This window comes from Poecilia latipinna, unplaced genomic scaffold (assembly GCF_001443285.1).
Source record: "Poecilia latipinna isolate Pla-1442-1.1 unplaced genomic scaffold, P_latipinna-1.0 Scaffold553, whole genome shotgun sequence".
Classification (NCBI taxonomy): Eukaryota; Metazoa; Chordata; class Actinopteri; order Cyprinodontiformes; family Poeciliidae; genus Poecilia; species Poecilia latipinna.
This window is the reverse complement of record NW_015113169.1, coordinates 91,032-108,279: the sequence shown is the minus strand read 5'-3', so window position 1 is coordinate 108,279 and position 17,248 is coordinate 91,032. Positions and strand designations below refer to the sequence as shown.

Genomic DNA, 17,248 nt, shown 5'->3' with positions numbered 1-17,248 from the left:
CTTAAATGAGGGGTTACTTTAACTAAAGCACGATCAGCTTAATCATTTGGAGAAAGTCAGATATTGCCAAAGAACTGTTGGGTCTATCGAGAGGAAAAGTCTTTTTTGCGCTTTTACGAGGATGACAGCGGAGCTGCGCTGATGATGAATCCTGATCTCGTTGCAGGACAGACGCCTCTACAACAACGGACACATGTGCCCGGTTAAGTAGCCATCCTTCACCACCATCACGGCCCATTTTAACCGTCTCAGCATGCCTGAACATCTGTCTGTCAAGGATGGAATCAGAAAAAAAAAAATTTAAATGGGTGGCATTCAATGAGAGCCAAAGCACACATTAAAATGTGAGCATCTGCGCAGGAGGGCTGAAGACAAAAAAGATGGGAAGCAGAGGGAGCTGAGCAGCCCCGTCCAGAACCAACATTACTTCAAACATGAGGTCATCTAAACATCTGTCCACAACATGTCCGCCAGGAGTTCAATCAAAGCCCCCACACTCTCGAAACGTGTACAATTGTTTCTGGAAATAAACATTAGTCCTAATTCGACTGTGATTGGTTGCTGCCACGCGGGAATTGTGGAGGAAAACAAAAAAATAGAAAAAAAACGCTGCCAAGTGCGAGCACGCGCGCGAACTGGCACAACGCGCGCACGCACATTTTCTCCAACTTTATTTATTTATTTTATTTTCCTCCTCTCTCTCCTCTTTTCTTCCCCTCTTTCATTTAGGGTAATGGGCTTTATTTGTTCTTCCTCGACTGATTTCAGCCCCCCCCCCGTTTAAAACCAATTAAATGAAAAGGGTTGCGGTGCAGCCGGAGCGAGGCTCTGACAGTCTGGAGGGAGAGCTGCGGCAATCACATCTGTCTCATGTCGTCACAGTCCATTTGCTGGAGACGGATCGATTTACTCATAGTTTAAAAAAAAAAAAAAAAAAAAAGCTTCCAGCGAGGAAATAACAAAGGACTTGGAAAAAAAAAAACATTACAGCAAATCTCATGTAACTAGATAGATTAGATATTTATATAGTTACTGCACTCTTTATTTCATCATTGTTTATTTTCTTTAAGATTTCAGCTTCCATTTTGATTTTTTTTATTTACAAGTTCCCTCCATTTTTGTGTTCTTATTTCTGTTTAGACCCCAATGACAAGTTGCAGAGCAGTCAAGCATCAATCTCCCTGGACCTGAAAGTAACGACAGAAACTTAAAAACTTTACATACCTTTCCCATAAATCACATCCAGCATGGATCTACTACCCCCTTGTGGACATAATGCGAATGACATCAAAATGCCCACGAGGGACAATAAAGGTCATTTTTATTCCAACCTTAGTGATGTTCTTCACAAGTTCAAGCCAGGTTTTTAACACAAAAACAGTCCTCTCATTCATAATGACGACCCATTATTCAATATTGTAGTCTGTTTAAGTCTTTTGGTTTGCTCCAAGAGAAAAAGAGCATTTCCTGGAACAAAAAAAAAAAAAAAAAAAACTCTTCTTGAAGGGGGAATTCTGACTGGGAGGGCAAGGAGTCCCAGGTTTAGTATTCAATACAGTTTCAAGCATACATACAGAAATGTAGGGAAGGTTGATGATATAACTATGTCTCTGGATATAATATGTCATAATGATGTATTGCTAATTGTAGTTAGTACCAGAACAAATGGAAAATCCCAGTGATTTTCAGATTATATAACTAGAACAGTCAGACTTCTGGGAAAAATTGAATGCAGCGTTAATATAAGGACAATATAAACCAAAAATGCCATGTTCACAATGTCAATTGGTGCTGTATTAATATAAAGTGCTGATAGGAGTGCACATTTTGTTGGTCATAGTGATATTTTGGTATCGCTGCAGCAAAAGAGTTGCCATATCTTACTGCTGAAACTTTTGTAAACATCTCCAGGGCCAATGAACGTCTCTCAGGAAAAGGAGAACTGGAAAAAAGCCAGATGGTGGAGTTAAGGTTGCTAGAGGAGCTGCGAAGGCTGAAGTAGCTAAAGATGATGCCAAAGCTGAGGATCTGCTATCTGACAAAGCTCAAGGACAAACAAAACAATATGAAAAAGCTCAAAATAAAGCCTCCTTAGAGTGGCGGCCTTGTTTTTGTGCGACTCATTTGTACTTATATTTGTAAGGCAGGAGCATGTATAGAGCAGAGGTTAACACGTATGGAAAAGTTTTGTTTGGTTTTTCATTCCACTGGAGAATTAAAAATAAAAAGACAACAGGGACACTTTACATGATTTTAGGACTTTATCACTTATTCTAAAAGTGTTATCCCATGTTGTTCACTCAGTGTTTGCTTTAAACCGTTCAATCTGGCAGATTCAGTCATATTTGTACAACGTGAGCTTAACCATTCAATTATTATTCAGTACTCCCCTCCACCATCCCCCTTAGTTGTGAAGTACTCCAGAGTCCCATTTGAGGCCTCTTTCTACTTTCATGGGATTTTGCTTGCACCAACATCAACCAGAAAAATAAAAATAAAAAAATTTACTCTTCTTTCTTTCCGGATAAAATTGCGCCTTCATGCTAGTTCTGGTTCAACTTAGTCATCATAAAACTCAGTTTTATGATGATCTCCTGAATGGAGATTAATTTACTCAGTTAAGGTAAAAAAAAATATTCCCCAAAGCATTTGGGACTTCCACAATTTTGGACACAATGAAAGTTCAAACCGAACTCCTGGTTCCTTTAGCAAGCCAACAATCAGAAAGCACGTTTCTATTTTTTATTTTGGGAAGATTTATTGCACAGTCGGCTGGATCAATCTTTACTTCATCACCTGCAAGGTTTTAAAGAGTCTTCATGGACTGGCACCGTAGTGTCTTATAGATCATTTAATCACTTGCAGCCCTACCAGAGCTCTAAGGTTGTCAAACCAGCTATTTTTACAAGTTCCTAGATCCAGGAAAAAGTAGAAAAAAAGAAACAGCAAAAAAAAAAAAAAGTCCATTCTTGGTTTCAGCACCAAAACTCCCTTTTCAAGTAAGATCTATCCAAACCAACTACTTTTTATTTAAATTCATTAAAAAAAAAAATAAAAAAAAAACTATTTGCTTGGTTTCAGCATGGTTGTGAAGGGTCTCAGGGTTGTATTTTAGAGCCGTTTCTAATGGTTTCATTCTTTGGATACACTTTTTTATAGATATAAAAATCCCTATTATTGTATGCATTTCTTTTTAATTAGCCTTCACAAAAGGTTGAAGTAAATTAGATCATTTCAGATGTAATTAATAAAATTAATAAGTGAAATAAATCTAATTCTGAAACCTTTTTGGAACCACGACTATCTTTAAAAAAATAAAATAAAACGCAAAATCTGCAATTATTTTTGGGTTCAAGATAATCAGAATTTAAGACATAATCTCTTCTCAAACAAATGTCAACTAAGATTATCATTTTTTACCATTTATCATCTTGACAGATATGGAGCTCAGTTGGGGAAAACTTAGACTTTAGACAAATTCAGCATTTGCTCCTGAACTACATTTAAAAGAAGCCCAGAGACAAAGGAGCATATAAATTATATCTCTCCATTCTTGTTAACACCAAACCGAAGGCAGAAAAAAAAACGGTCTGGTGGGGAGGTGAAGGTGTGGAGAAACACTAAGCCCATTTTCCTCACATAAAACTTCTGTCCCCTGCGTGCCCCCATCAGTCTTAGTGAAGACAGATGAGAGCCCCTCAGCCTCAGGATAGGAGCTCAAGTCAGCCATTAGCACGCCCAGGAGACCTGTGAGGTGATAACAGAGCTGGACTATAGGCTATGTAACAAGCAACATCAAATAAGCCACATAATGCATCTAACGTTTCATAACGAAGCATAATTCTTTCATTGTTTACTTGAACAACGTTAGAAAGGTGACTCTGGGACGGATTCTCGGTTCTTAATCTCTATACTGTCGAACACAGTGCTGTTCATAAGCTTACAGAAGTGTAGTAAATAAAGTTCAGCAACTGCATTTGACCCAAAATATACTCTAAAAGTTAAAACTTTCTAGTGAAATAGTCAACAAACTGAGGGAGCCCCAACAGGCAAACTGTCTTGAATATGATTTACGTCCACTTAACAGAAGAGCAAATGCCATGCTACTCAACTTACCGAAATGCTCTGAAACATCAGTTAGCCTAAAAAAAATAAGGAAATAGTTTTGTGATCCTGTATAGTCAACAGAAGTCAGCTTGTTCAGCTGGAAAAACTAACATGGTATAGAAACAATCTGCACTTGTTCCTGGTGCCAGATCGGATGACATATCCGGCTTTTTTACCCCCAACCCCCCAATCATCGCGTGGGATCTCACAACGGACTCTTAAGAGCACAAATTAACAGAGGCAAGGTTTGCCAACAAACAACATGACTCATTAGCAATGATGGACAAATGTAAATATCACAATGTTGTCAAGCTTTTTGAGCAGTCGTTATTAAAATTCGTCAAGGTGTGAAACATGAAAAATGCGTAGAAGATTAAAGAGCTTTGTCAAGCATCCACACTTGTCCTCTACACTTTTAATAATTCTTGCAAACAAAAATCCACAGCCATGGCGGAAAAAAGGCAAACATTAATGTAACCGACTTTGTGGAGTATTCATCTGCATGGACCAATCAACAAAGGGCTCAAATCGTTATCTGTTTATTTGAGCTTATGGGCCCTGGTCAGAGGTAAAGTATATATATATATTTTTCCAAATCAGGAAATGCTCCACACATAAGCCATCCAACAATCTCCAGTGTTTAAACTGTTAGCAACGTAAAATTAAAGCTCATTTAGCCCTTGCTACTATCACAGATGCTCTGAATAAAGTTTGAGAAAATGTAAAACTCTTCAACAAAAGTAAATAGTTTTTCCTTTAAAGGAGTGTTGACTCTTCTATTGAGTGTTTTCAACAAAGGTGAAGAAAAAGTGGCGGTAATCCGAGCTGAACATTATGAATGCAACGCATGCAGAGAGTTTTAATAAGAGGGAAGGATCATGAGTGAATTTCTCACACGTTTTTGACATATTTGCACTCAGCAGTGGGCGTCGTTTATCTCATCTGTGCACGCCCTCAGCAGTGGCATCTTCTCTTGGCGCAGTATTTGTCAATGTTAGATAAAGGCTGGGTAAGAACACAGTAGCAACAGAAAACATCGCAATATGTCGTTGAAAACAAACCCTGAAAAAGAAGCATGATCTTTCTAGGTGCTTGGCTTTCATTAACTTTTAAAATGTGTATTTAAATGTCTCAATTGCCATATTAGAGAGCTGCTTCTGCTGCGTCAGCCAGCTCATTTCAGCACAAAATTCCTGCATAACTTTCCAAATTAAACACAGAATACATTTAAAAATATTGGTCATGGACTGCCCTAAATTTCAAATATAGGTCTTGGCCATAGACCAGTATGCAACAGTCAACCTTCAGTGCACATTTTCAGATATAAAAAAATGCACAAAAAGATAGTTACACCCTGTCTTGTAAAGGAGCAGATGAGATGTACTACAAGTTATTTTGCAGAGTTTTGCACAGATGCCAGTGTTTCATAATCTGAATAATGTTGCTGCACTGTAACTTTGGACTGGTTTCAAGAAAATCACTTTTGATTTTTCAATCTTATTGTTAGGACACTTATATTTTCAACCAGTTCTAATAAAAACATGATGTTAGCATTTATAGTTCTTGAAATCAACTAAAAATAAGAACAGGCAGTTTCACCAAATCGGTTTACTGACATTTGTGTGACATTATCTCTTGCCATCTGGAGGCTGAGGAAAGCTGTACAAACATTTTAACTGCCGTCTCACGAGCTAATGTTTAGCTTTCGGTCATTCCTGTTTTACTTTAACTGAGCAAATGCTTCCTGTCAATGTGTAAATATGCCAAGTTCACCATAAGTCACTTCTAAAAGTGACAAACTGTCTGAAGTTTAAATTGACAAAGGTTAGCAAATACACAAACATTCACACCTTCAAACTTCCTGGTTAAGAACAATGGACATTTTTATATGCACAACAAAACAACCCAAGTTGAAATGCCAACATTATGCATGCATGGTGCATTTTAAAATAACTTGCAATTATTTTAAAATGCATAACGCACGAGTAGCAAGCTGAAGTTCTGCTTAATGTTTAAAAATGATCAGGTACGCATCGACATGAAGACAAATTCACTGCTTAGGCATCCGAGAAAAGTAGCTTCATGCAAGGATAGGAATTAATACATAACGCAACTCAGTGGTGCGGAGAAACCTAACCGCAGTCATGAAGTCAAACTAAACCTCAACAGCAACAAGAAATGTCCAACTAAAACATCCTGACGGGTTTTTTTTTTAATTTATTTTTTTAGTACAATTTAATTTTCTGTACATTAAATTATTGTATTAGTGGCAATAATGCAAATGCAAATTAAAGGAGGAAAAAAAGAATCAGAGGCCAGGATTATGTGCTTTCCAGGTAAATAGTGCCATTTTATAGCACAATCACATAGCTGTGTTAACTTCAGTTGTTCAAAAATGCTAGATATATCAAATTTGACTTAGAATTTTATTTTGTAATTTATGAACACACATTTATTTAATATTTTTGATAATCTTAACACTATATTGTGTAGTGATTTGCAAATCTACTGTCATGCTTAGTATAACTGAATTCAAATATGGATCTTTAATTCTACAGTTTTCAATACTTTCTTTCTCTGTTGCTTCCTCTACTTTCCTCTTTCCCTTCATTTTGAACTCTACAAGTGTCTCCCCTTAGTGTCTGCACTTTGTAACTACACCTAATTTTTCAGCTTACCACGTTAAAGTGCTGTTCAAATATTTAATATAGCTGGTTATTTGCAATGGAATATGGATCCAAATCCCATCACCGTCTATCCCAATAAAAATTAGGCTCAGTCACATTCAAATGATTGCAAGATACAGCATTCCACCCCTTATGTACATGTAGGAATCGAAATACCTACATGCAACATTTCTACCACTTATATAAATTTGGGGCATTATGTCTACATAGGTAGTATTAAATTTATGCCAATTCCGTTATCTTTGTTGCTTGTACCCGACTTGCAAAACGTTGTATGCACACATTACCATTAATAGTTTCTTTCTAGTTTAGCTAGTAACGACCTTTAAAAAAAAACAAAAACTTTTTGCATTTTTCGCTACGTTAACCCTTAGGGAGACCGTTAGAAAATTACACTTCCATAGTTTACTGAAACTTGACGTCTACCTTGTCACCATAACTATTCAAAGTCAAAGCTCGTACCTCTGAATTTAACTCATTCAAACGGCAGATAACTTTATACATCTCGTTTCTCAAAACGGCATGAAAATTTAGGTTATTAACAATATGCTTACTGGTTCATTTTGAACCCTGTCCAGGTCAAGTACGTTCCTATAGCGTCTGCATCGCACGAAGTACAAATTATGTTGCCTTCAGTCGAAAGGGGAACACGGCTACGCATGCGTAAAATTGCGCAAACGGCGTAAAGTGAGTGTACGTAAAATGGGTGGGAACTATCTTGGTGAGAAACACTAACTCTTTGTTAGTGTGACCTAAACATCTCTTGTTGAATCCGTGTATGCGTTTCAGCTGCGAGAGTACGACAATAAACACGCGCCAGTTCTGCAATTATTTTTTTAAAGGAAATAACTCAAGAGGAGCTGCCCCTACCGCTTCAAACATAGCGGCTAGAACTATTGCGTAATCGTAACAAAGGCGTCAAAAATTAATGGCTGTGGACAATTAACTCACCAGCGGATCCACCGGCTATAATCTGATGGGAGGCTTCGCGGAGTAAGCTCCTTGGCTTGTTGGTTGTCATTTTTTTTTTTTTTTTCCTTTTGCTCGTCAGTGAGGTCTCAACTCTGGGAACGTGGAGGAAAGCTGTTAAGAACCGTGCATTTAACCCGTCCGAAATAAAGCAGTTGAGCTGTAGTTGTGCTTTAGTGTTACAAACCTGCCGTCTCCAGTTGCTACGATGTTATTCAATGCGTGTCTAGCTGCTCAAAGTTTATGCTCCTCAGCACGCGCTAGACTGCAACGGTGAGATCTCTCCGCGTGCCACCGGCTAACTCCGCTAAGCTAACATGGAAACAGTTCCTGCCTATATGCCTCAAATATGCCCTCTTATGTCCTTTTTAAAGCGCTGTTTTGTATACATGTTCATGTCACAAAGTCCATTTTACAGTCTGTACTATAAAAGTTTAAAACACACAAGGAACTCAATTTATTTTAATGACGTTAAATTACGGTTAGAAGTGTTTATTGTATTGCAAGTAATATCTTGAAATGCCTTTGTTGTTAGCTTGTAATTTGAAACCCCGGTACACGTGAGCTATACCTAATTATACAATTTAATATGCAAACATTCTGCTGATTTACTTCTTTGTAAGGTAGCCCTGGTGTGAGACCCTTAATAACAAAAAATTGACCATCAGGTTCCAAATATTTGTTGCCGTTAACAGGTTGCCTATTTTGATTGTAGTGTGAAATTATCAACAAATATCTAGATTCAAACAGTTATTTAAGATAAGTTAGCATGTTCAGGTGTTAAAAGTTTGATTAAAGTATCAGGGGTGGAAAATTGCAGGTTAGCTAATCTTACCTCTACCAGTGTAGTTTTTGCTTGCTTTTGTACACTTAGCACAAACAGTAAGGAACCTAGATTGTTTATTGTTATGTTTATTTTTTATTTTTGGTTAAAATAAGACAATATGAGAAGTGGATATCTATAAAATTGCATAATAAAAAAGAAGCATATGAAAGAATAAGCTGGTTTACTGTTTGTTTTTCCCCCACCCAAAATATGTGGTTCTCTGTTAGAAGCACAGGATTTTTATTTATTTATTTATTTATTTTGCCTAATAGGTTTTAAATACCAACCTTTCTCATTACTTATACAGCACAAATAACGGAGCCAGTAAAAATGGAATAAGGGTTTACTGTAAAAAAAAAAAAATGAAAAAGCCCATCTGTTACTCTGCATCTTTGCTATTAAATAAAAAAAAATGATTTAAACGCTTGTAAAGCAAGTGGTCTAGGCTGCATTTCAGGCCCAAAGAACAGAGGATTTTTTTCTTCTTTGTTGGTGAGAGATGAATGCTCACAATAATTCAGCAGTGAGCCTTATAATGAGTTTTCCCCTTTATAAGCGAGCAACTCAGGAACAACAAGAGTTTCAGACAAGCTATAAAAATCTGGCATTTACAGCTTAAATTTGGCAAGAAAACGCCATTACTACGTTGACCTTCTTGGACAAGAAAAAGCCGAACAGCACACAGGGTGATTATTCGGTTAATGGATTGAAAGAATGAGAAAAATTTGTTTATAAAACTTGTTTTTTTTTTTCTCTCAAGAATTATTGCTGCATGAAATTTCCTGAGTTTTTGTGTTAACTGCTAAGGCAAGGAAAATGGCTTTTTTGTTTGGTTTGTTTTTGTTTTGCATAGAAAACAGACACTTTTACTAAATTCTTTTGTGATAAAACACAAGTTTATGGGTTTTAATTGTTTAATATCTGAAAAATTATTCAGGAATAATTGAAGTAAGAACATATTGCAACAGCTTTTTAAATATATTGCTAAACGATATTTTCAAATTTAAAGTATCAGTGTTGACAACTAGGTTAAGTGTTTCGTCTCAGCTGCACGCAAAGCCAGAAATTTCTCACTTGGACCGATGTTTCGGATCAATCAGTGTTTAGAGGACAATTTTTGTAAATCGTGATTTTTTTATTTAAAGTTGTGGCATTTCAAATAGTCAATGCTGCCTTAGATCCACAGCATCACAGATCATCTGCTGTGCTTAACAATAGGTATGAGGGGCCAAATAAAAACAGAAAACAATTTTGGTGTCGACCAGCACTGAAAAACTAACAATCTTTCAAAAATAATTCATTCTTAACAGATTGTTAGATGAAATGACCGGTTACTTAAATTAAAGTGATTTCTTAACAGGAGATAAAACTGTTTCTTTCTTTACATTTTTCAGCAAATTTTTTTTACTGCAGAAAAAGATAAACATATTTTATTTTATTAAAACATGTGCCACATGTGACTGGCACCACAGAGGAATATTTAGTGAAGGCGACCGACAAAAAGCAACCAAGCTCAATTCGTGGCAAGTTTATTTTCGAACAACACGCATGAAATATTTGTTCAACGCTTAAAGGTTGTTGTACCATTTAGTTTATTACCCCACATGTGCACAGGCAACATAAACAACCATAAAAAATAAAAAAAATCAATCAAAGGAAACATACGTTGTAATTAAATTACCCGAGCAAACCTAGGTCTTCTAATGAAAACATTGCAATTATGGAAAACCTTTCACAAGTCCCAAATTGTTACAGAGCAAATAAATTAGTAATATAAAAAAAAAAACACAAGTGAAACAGTGGTTAATCCAAAGTAGTTCAAGTCTTTCAAATGTTTGATAGCTCTTTGTTCAAACTGTCAGTAAAACAGTGAGTGGTCTTAGCGTTGGTCACTGCGGCACAGGAAAACGTCACAACGTCTCGTGTTTTGCTCCGTATGCATCGTAGATGGCTCACTACTCTGTTCCACGTTTCACTATGTTCCCTTGTGAACCTTTCCTTATCAGCCCATCTAATTCTGCAAGGCCTACATCTGGCTATATCGAGAAGCTTATATAACCTCAAAGAACAACAAAAGAAAAATCAATTTAACCCAAGTCTCTTAAGAGTTAAAAAAAATCTATAAATCTATTAAAAAGGCAGTTTTCACTTATTTTGTTTGATTTGGCAGTCGTATTGATTACCGTTATCTACCGACTATCTTTATCTACAATGACCTTCCTATACTCCGAGTACAAATATGTGACAATTATAATGTATTTGAGACAAATAATTACAGTTCCTTGTAAAAGTATTCATGTCCCCTTTAACTTTTCCAGATTCTGTCATCCTGCAGCCGTAACCTTCCCATGTATTTTGTTGGGATTGTAGGTGATATGCAAAGTGGTGCATAATAATGCAAGTCAATTAATACGTGGCTTTAAAAAATATTTTCAAAATAAGCATCTAAAAAGTGTGATTTGCACTGATTGGTAATCTGACACCCCACAATAAGCCGTCAGAGGTCACGTTACAGTTTTTGTGGAATCCAGTCTTGGATTAAGTCATTATTTTGTCTCGTGTCTTGAGTGAAGCCTCAAGTCCAGAATCTAGTCCAACTCCTGGACCTTTCATTTCAAGTCTTTTGACATTTGACCAAATATGTAATTTTATCACAGGGTAGAAATAATTGTTAAAATATTTTTAAATGTTTCGGTTTGCCAGAACTATCAGCAAGAGGAAGTAAACTTTTTACACTAAACAAAACTAATTAGATTAAACGGTAAATTGAGAAAACACGTTAAGTGATCCATACTAAAATAAAAATCCTTCTGCTCGATAACCAATAGGAAAAAAAAAAAATGAGTTTTAGAAATATTACACGAGTTACATCAAATGATTTAAATACCAAACTGAGGTATTTTTGGTTAAATTTGTTGTGATTCAGTTGCTTGTATTAGACATTATTCTGGCAGCCATACACACCAGTGTGGTTCAGGCCAACAGCTTACAGGACAATACATTACTTTGTGTAGCTCATAAAATCCCAATAAAATACATCATAGTTAATAACTGTCACATGAGAAAATGTGGAAAATTTCAAGGGGCAGTAATACAACATTAATAACTATATCACCACATGCCTCTTGGCCTATATGTTCAAGCAGTATCCTAAATAAAATGAAAAGCTGTCTGTCGCATCCATGGCGAATGACTTCTGATGCAGACAGAAAACTGAGCTGTTTGTGACCGATAGTACCTCCAATTTTCTAAATAAATAAAACAAGTCAAAACAGAAGAATTGTGTATCTTCAGTCTCGATTTTAAAAAAAGAAACAGCAAAAACTCTGTTCTGTAAGGATAAAAACTCAGGATGCGGTGCATGCCCGGCCTCTTCCAACAGCAACTGCGGCCATGAAGCCTCTCTGCTGCTGCTCACAGCAGGGTCGGGCCCTTGGTGGTGTAGTCCATGGCCGGGAAGTGCCGGCTGTCCACGTCGCAGTGGCCGAGCGGCTGGTGGGAAGCCGACGGGACGGCGGGGTTCCAGTGGTTGATGTAGCTGGCCATGAGAAGAGTCAGCTCCAGTATCTGAGGCGGGGAGAAAAGGGCGAGACAGATCACAGCGGACCTAATTGCTTTAACATCACGACATGAACGCATTTCATTCGAGTCCGGGGAAGGTGGCATGTCACGTTTGCTCCGAGACCATAAAAACTTGAGAAACCCAAATGATCTTCCATCAAGAATGAAGTTACCCCCATTAGCCTCGCCTGGAGGGGTAACATGACCCCCGTCTTCAAGCTCCACAGACTTTCATGCACAAAAACAGAAGGAAATCTGGTCTCTTCATTAACAAAAAGGAGTAGTGTGAAGCCTGTTTTTCTTCCATAAACCTTTGCCTGTTTTAAAAAAAAGTTCTTGCCTTAAAAGATCTATTCTACAAACCCATACTTTCACATTTTGTCACCTCCTTAAATGACCTTTTTTAGCCACCTCAGCATAATCTCCTGCCTTCTAAACATTACGCACTCTTTTATTCAAGAACTGAATAAAGTCCTTACTTGCATGCAAAAAAGAACCGATATGTAAAAAAAAAAAAAAAAAAACAGAGAAAAGAACAGCAAGAACTTGACATGGCTCATCAATGAACATGAACTGAATAACATCATATGTGCGTGTAAAAGACGACTCAATATATCTTTAAAAAGTACAGTGAGAACTTGGCGCAGTCCTTCATTATTATGTCACAGGGGTGAAAATTAGTTCACGCCACTTTTCAAATGCAGGGTTGAAATGATCAACCCATAATCCACGATGGCAGGTTTGCAATGTGAAGAGAAAAAAAAGTTTAGATTCTGCGCCAAGCTTGAGTCAGTGCAGAAAATGCAGAATAAATTGTGTAAATGCACCATTTACATAAAATCCTATTTAATATGGTAGAACTGGGTTTTATCCTTCATGCGTTTCAATCCCAGCGTTTGTCCTTTTTGATTCTCATGATCTGCCTGAACAAAAACACAGCGCAATGCTGTAACGTGAATTCTAATGTTAAAAAGCAGAGTCGTTGGGTTATAAAGTGCAAAAACAACCCTCTGTAAAAAAAAAAAAAAAAAAAAGCGTTTTGTCTACACTTGCTTTGCTAAAACTGCAAAGAAAACATGGGTTTAATCAAAGAGTCATATCAAAACAGAGAGGAGGAAAGAGAGCGTTAGCCTGCAATTTCTGCAAAGTCCTCTCTAAGTCAGGATCCTTACCAGAAGCAAAATGCAGAGGGAGAAAAAAAAGATTTTGTTCACACATAATTAACCATGCTATCATCAAGATAATCAAAGAGTCATATCAAAAGGAGTGGAAGGGAGCTAGCATGTATATATGTTAAGAGTGAAATTTGTTCTCTTTCTCAGAGCAGGAACAAAATTTGTGGCTCAGAGACTCTGAAGTCATTTTGTTCTTGCAGGCCTGAAAGACAATATTCAGTGATCTTGAGGGGCACATGTCGCCATGCTAGCCTCTTCACTTTCTCAGCAGAAGTGAATGAAGACTGTTTGTGGCCTTAGCATAAATGATGAGGCTTTGTAGGACGTATTTGAGGCTCTCCAGAGATGCAATACATGAATACATAAAATGTCAAACTAAATCTACTCTGATACACACAGCAGACTTACCTTTGGTTTGGTCATTGCAAACACCAGCTTTTCTAAATTCTTCTTTCCAACGCCAGACTCCCTCTGCTGGCTGGTGACCACCATGAAATCATCACGACACCCACCAAAGGTTATCACCGAATGGTAGGGGTACGTGAACAAGGTGTGCTGAAATACATAGAAAAAAAAAACAAAACAAACACACATAGTGAGTGGGGGAAAAAAAATAAAAAATCAGCAAAACAGAAACCAAGAGCATGTTCTGGTTTCACACGAAGCAGAGCCTGTAGTTTGTTTGGGACGCTCCTTCGACTTTTGCTTTTCTGTGGCCCAAACTGAGAAAACCAGAGACTGACACGGTTTTCACTACGTTTTTTTCTCCGCTCTCCTGAGCTGACGGGCCACGCTGCGAGCCAAACCGAGGACGGAAACGGATCGACGCGGGCCGCGGAAAATTAGAGCCTGCGCCAACACTGCTTACATGTTGGGAACTGCCATCTGTCGGGATGAAGAACATCAAATCTAAAGCAGGCCAGTTTATTTTCCTTTGGATTTCTGCTTCTCAACACACCGCGGCCATGTCTCCAGGGTCAAGACCAGCTCTGCGGCTGTAGCGGAGCCAGCTGTGCGGCATAAATTTACCAACCAACTTCAGTTTCCGAGCTTCGGAGTGAAACAGCCTGACATGTGACCTTGGAGAGACTTTCTTAAGAGGATAAACTGTGTTTGTGTCGTTTCGGGTTTTTTTCCCCGAGCGTCGAGCTCACCATCGTGCCGTCTAGGACACAGAGTCCGTCCTCGCTGACTGCCAGCCACACCTGGCTCTGGTCAACCGGAGAAGGAGGAACAGGCTGCGGACAGAGGAAGACTTGTCATCCTCCTGAACATCTCAGAATCAAAGATCGCATCCGTGGTAACATCCATTTATTTTCCATTCCACAAAAAAATAAAAAAAATAAAAAAAAAAAATACAAGCCAATAGAATGTCTCTCCCAAAAAATTAAAACTTATACCTTTGCACTGAAGAGCTTGGCGCCAAACAGAGGCCATTTCCGCGCTACGGTCAAATATATCCTCACACATTCGGCCGCGCTGCACCCACGAAGCATCGACCACTTGGAGGCCAGATGCTCGGTAAGATCTCTGAAGGGGAAGAAAAGCAACAGAGACCCCCTAATGAGTCGGATCTGCCTCCGTTTCATTGAGCCACAAACTAGAGAAGAGATTTCCAGAAAGGCTCATTGTGCACCGACATAATTTCTTTAAGGAGAGCGATGCTTGGTTCACCTTAGCTGCTCCGTGGTGCATTCCTGTTTGTAGCGTTTGGGATAGAAGCGCTCCAAGGCCTGCAGGAGAATCAGCTGAGATTTGGACTGAGGAGAGCCGGCAGGAGAGGAAACGCCAGACCGCTCGAAATCACCGTGCTCAACCTGAGGGGAAAGTCATTTTGATATTTTCAACATAAAGAAGTTGAAAATATCCTTCCAAAATGACTCAAATGTTGTCAAGCTGCTGGTTATAAGATAGAATATTTTCTTGGCAATGGTAGGTTGTTCTAATACAACCTATTATATCATGAGGACCAAAAGTAGTGCTGGTATTTCTTAAAAAAAAAAAAAAAGCATGAAAAATAGAAGTTTTAAATGCTGATAGTGCCAGTGACTGAACATTCAAGGTCAGGATCAGGTTTACTCAAATCCCAAAGGGAAATTAACGACACAGCAGGAACAGGGAGTTGATAAGGAGACAAATGGAGCGGAAGAAATTGAAAAATGTAGGAGAAAAGCTGGAAGAGGGAGCAAGACAGCAGGACATCGACTCGAAGAAAGAAGCCAGAGCTACAAAGGAGCGGTTTAGATTACAGTAAATTCACTCGCTTGAATGGCCCAGTCAAAGTTTAGACCTTAATCTAATTCAGAATCAGCTGAAAACACTCAAACTCAAAAGACTTGCGGCTGTGATCGCCAAAGGAAAACTGAGATTAAAAGCACGCCACAGTTTTTAAACATTTTCACAAATTAAAATCTGCAAACTATGCATGTTTTCCCCTTTCACTCCTTTTTGTCACAAAATCCCAACTTAACAGACTGAAGCTCGTAATTGTAACAAGACAAGAATGAAACAGTCGGAGGGTTATCAATAATCTCGACTCTGACAATTGAATTATCGTTTTTCCAGACCTGTGCAATGAGCGCGGCCACCTCCAGAGCCAGCTCTTTGTTCACAGGGAAGAGGCCTTGCTGAACTTCGTCGTTCACCTGGTAGACCAGCAGGAGGCGCTCTCGCTCCGTCTCTCCTTTGACCTGAGATCTGAAACGCAGCCTGGGCACGCAGGATGGAAACGTTATGATGAAACGTGTTTTTCCTCAAACGACTCCTCACATCAATCTGCCAAATTTCATCCTCAAGCTCTTTAAAAGGCATTCCGTGGCCTTGTCCGGGCATGTGCACCTTCTAAGAAAAATACTCGCACTGAAGATGCGACCTTTCATCTGCGTGACAAAGTGAAGCCTGTGTTGCTGTGGCAACGTGCAGACAGAGACGTCTTGTTTTCAAAGGGAAAAGCTCTTCAGTTGGCTGTAAAACTCTACGTGAAAAGGGGAGTTTCCTGGTTGGGAGGCTTTTTTTTTTTACAGAGCGCTCTGTAGTGATGAAATGATTGAATTTGAAGAAAAGTGTACATGTGGACAGAACGGGCAGTTTAAACTTCTGAGCCCAGAGAGTTTAGAACGACGGTCTTCCTGCTAAAAATCCCCAAATACATATATATATATATATATATATAAATAAAAAGTTGACCTGTTTTTGTAGGTTAGCCGAACAATCCGCGTCCCTTCATTTTTCCCAGGATGCAGCTCTTTCAGAGCCTGCTCCCACTTGGAAATGACATCACAGATCTGGAGAAAAGGGAAAAACAGCCGGCTGTCACAACTGTCAGACTTTCATTTTTCCTAAGTTAATTTCAGCCAGCAGGTGGCAGTAGCAGCTCCGTCAGAATAACTATAGATTTGTGACATGTTTAACATATTAATTTTTTTTAGTTATTGCATGTAAAAAAAAATACTGACCAACATTTATTGCATTGTGGCAGTTTTCTCAATGTTGTTACTCCAAATTATACGCAGCCTGTGTATCCGAAATCCACTTCCTCCAAGTCCTAAGTAAATCAGACCAAACATTTGACACCCACCAACAACTAGAAGTCCTACCTTTGCTGACGGCTGCAGGCAGTGCTCCAGGTCTTTGCCGGACGGATCGTCGGTGAAAAGGGCGAACCCCGTCAGCTGAGGCTTCCTCATGCCGATCCGCTGGTTCAGCGTGCTGAGGAACTCGTCCACCGTAGTCGAGCCGTCAAACCCGACGACCTGGGCAAACGATCAGAGCTCACGTCATACAAGATCGTCTTCTTTCAGTTTTACTCCAGAAGTGAGTGACAGCCCTGATCATCGTGCAGTCAGTAAGGGAAGGGGGAATATATTGCTTTTCAAGGTTTTTTTTTTTTTTTTTTTTTAAATTTTTTTTCCAAAAATTTTTTA

General features: G+C 38.5%; 2 protein-coding genes across 2 annotated transcripts in view; both read right to left on the bottom strand.

Annotated features, from left to right (window-relative positions):
- The window catches only part of slc25a21 (solute carrier family 25 member 21), a 123,056-nt gene extending 114,364 nt beyond the window's left edge, over positions 1-8,692 (bottom strand). Inside the window, exons 1-2 of the mRNA XM_015041476.1 lie at positions 7,951-8,692; positions 7,746-7,858 (exon numbers count right to left, since the gene is read on the bottom strand). Coding sequence (XP_014896962.1) covers positions 7,746-7,815 — 70 coding nt within the window. The 5' untranslated portion in view covers positions 7,816-7,858; positions 7,951-8,692. The remainder of the gene's footprint in view (positions 1-7,745; positions 7,859-7,950) is intronic.
- Positions 8,693-10,102: 1,410 nt separating this feature from the next.
- plekhh1 (pleckstrin homology domain containing, family H (with MyTH4 domain) member 1) overlaps positions 10,103-17,248 on the bottom strand; it is a 37,435-nt gene continuing 30,289 nt past the window's right edge. The window contains exons 23-30 of the mRNA XM_015041473.1: positions 16,922-17,077; positions 16,512-16,609; positions 15,893-16,034; positions 15,000-15,142; positions 14,726-14,855; positions 14,480-14,563; positions 13,734-13,880; positions 10,103-12,156 (exon numbers count right to left, since the gene is read on the bottom strand). Of these exons, the coding sequence (XP_014896959.1) occupies positions 12,004-12,156; positions 13,734-13,880; positions 14,480-14,563; positions 14,726-14,855; positions 15,000-15,142; positions 15,893-16,034; positions 16,512-16,609; positions 16,922-17,077 (1,053 nt within the window). The 3' untranslated portion in view covers positions 10,103-12,003. The remainder of the gene's footprint in view (positions 12,157-13,733; positions 13,881-14,479; positions 14,564-14,725; positions 14,856-14,999; positions 15,143-15,892; positions 16,035-16,511; positions 16,610-16,921; positions 17,078-17,248) is intronic.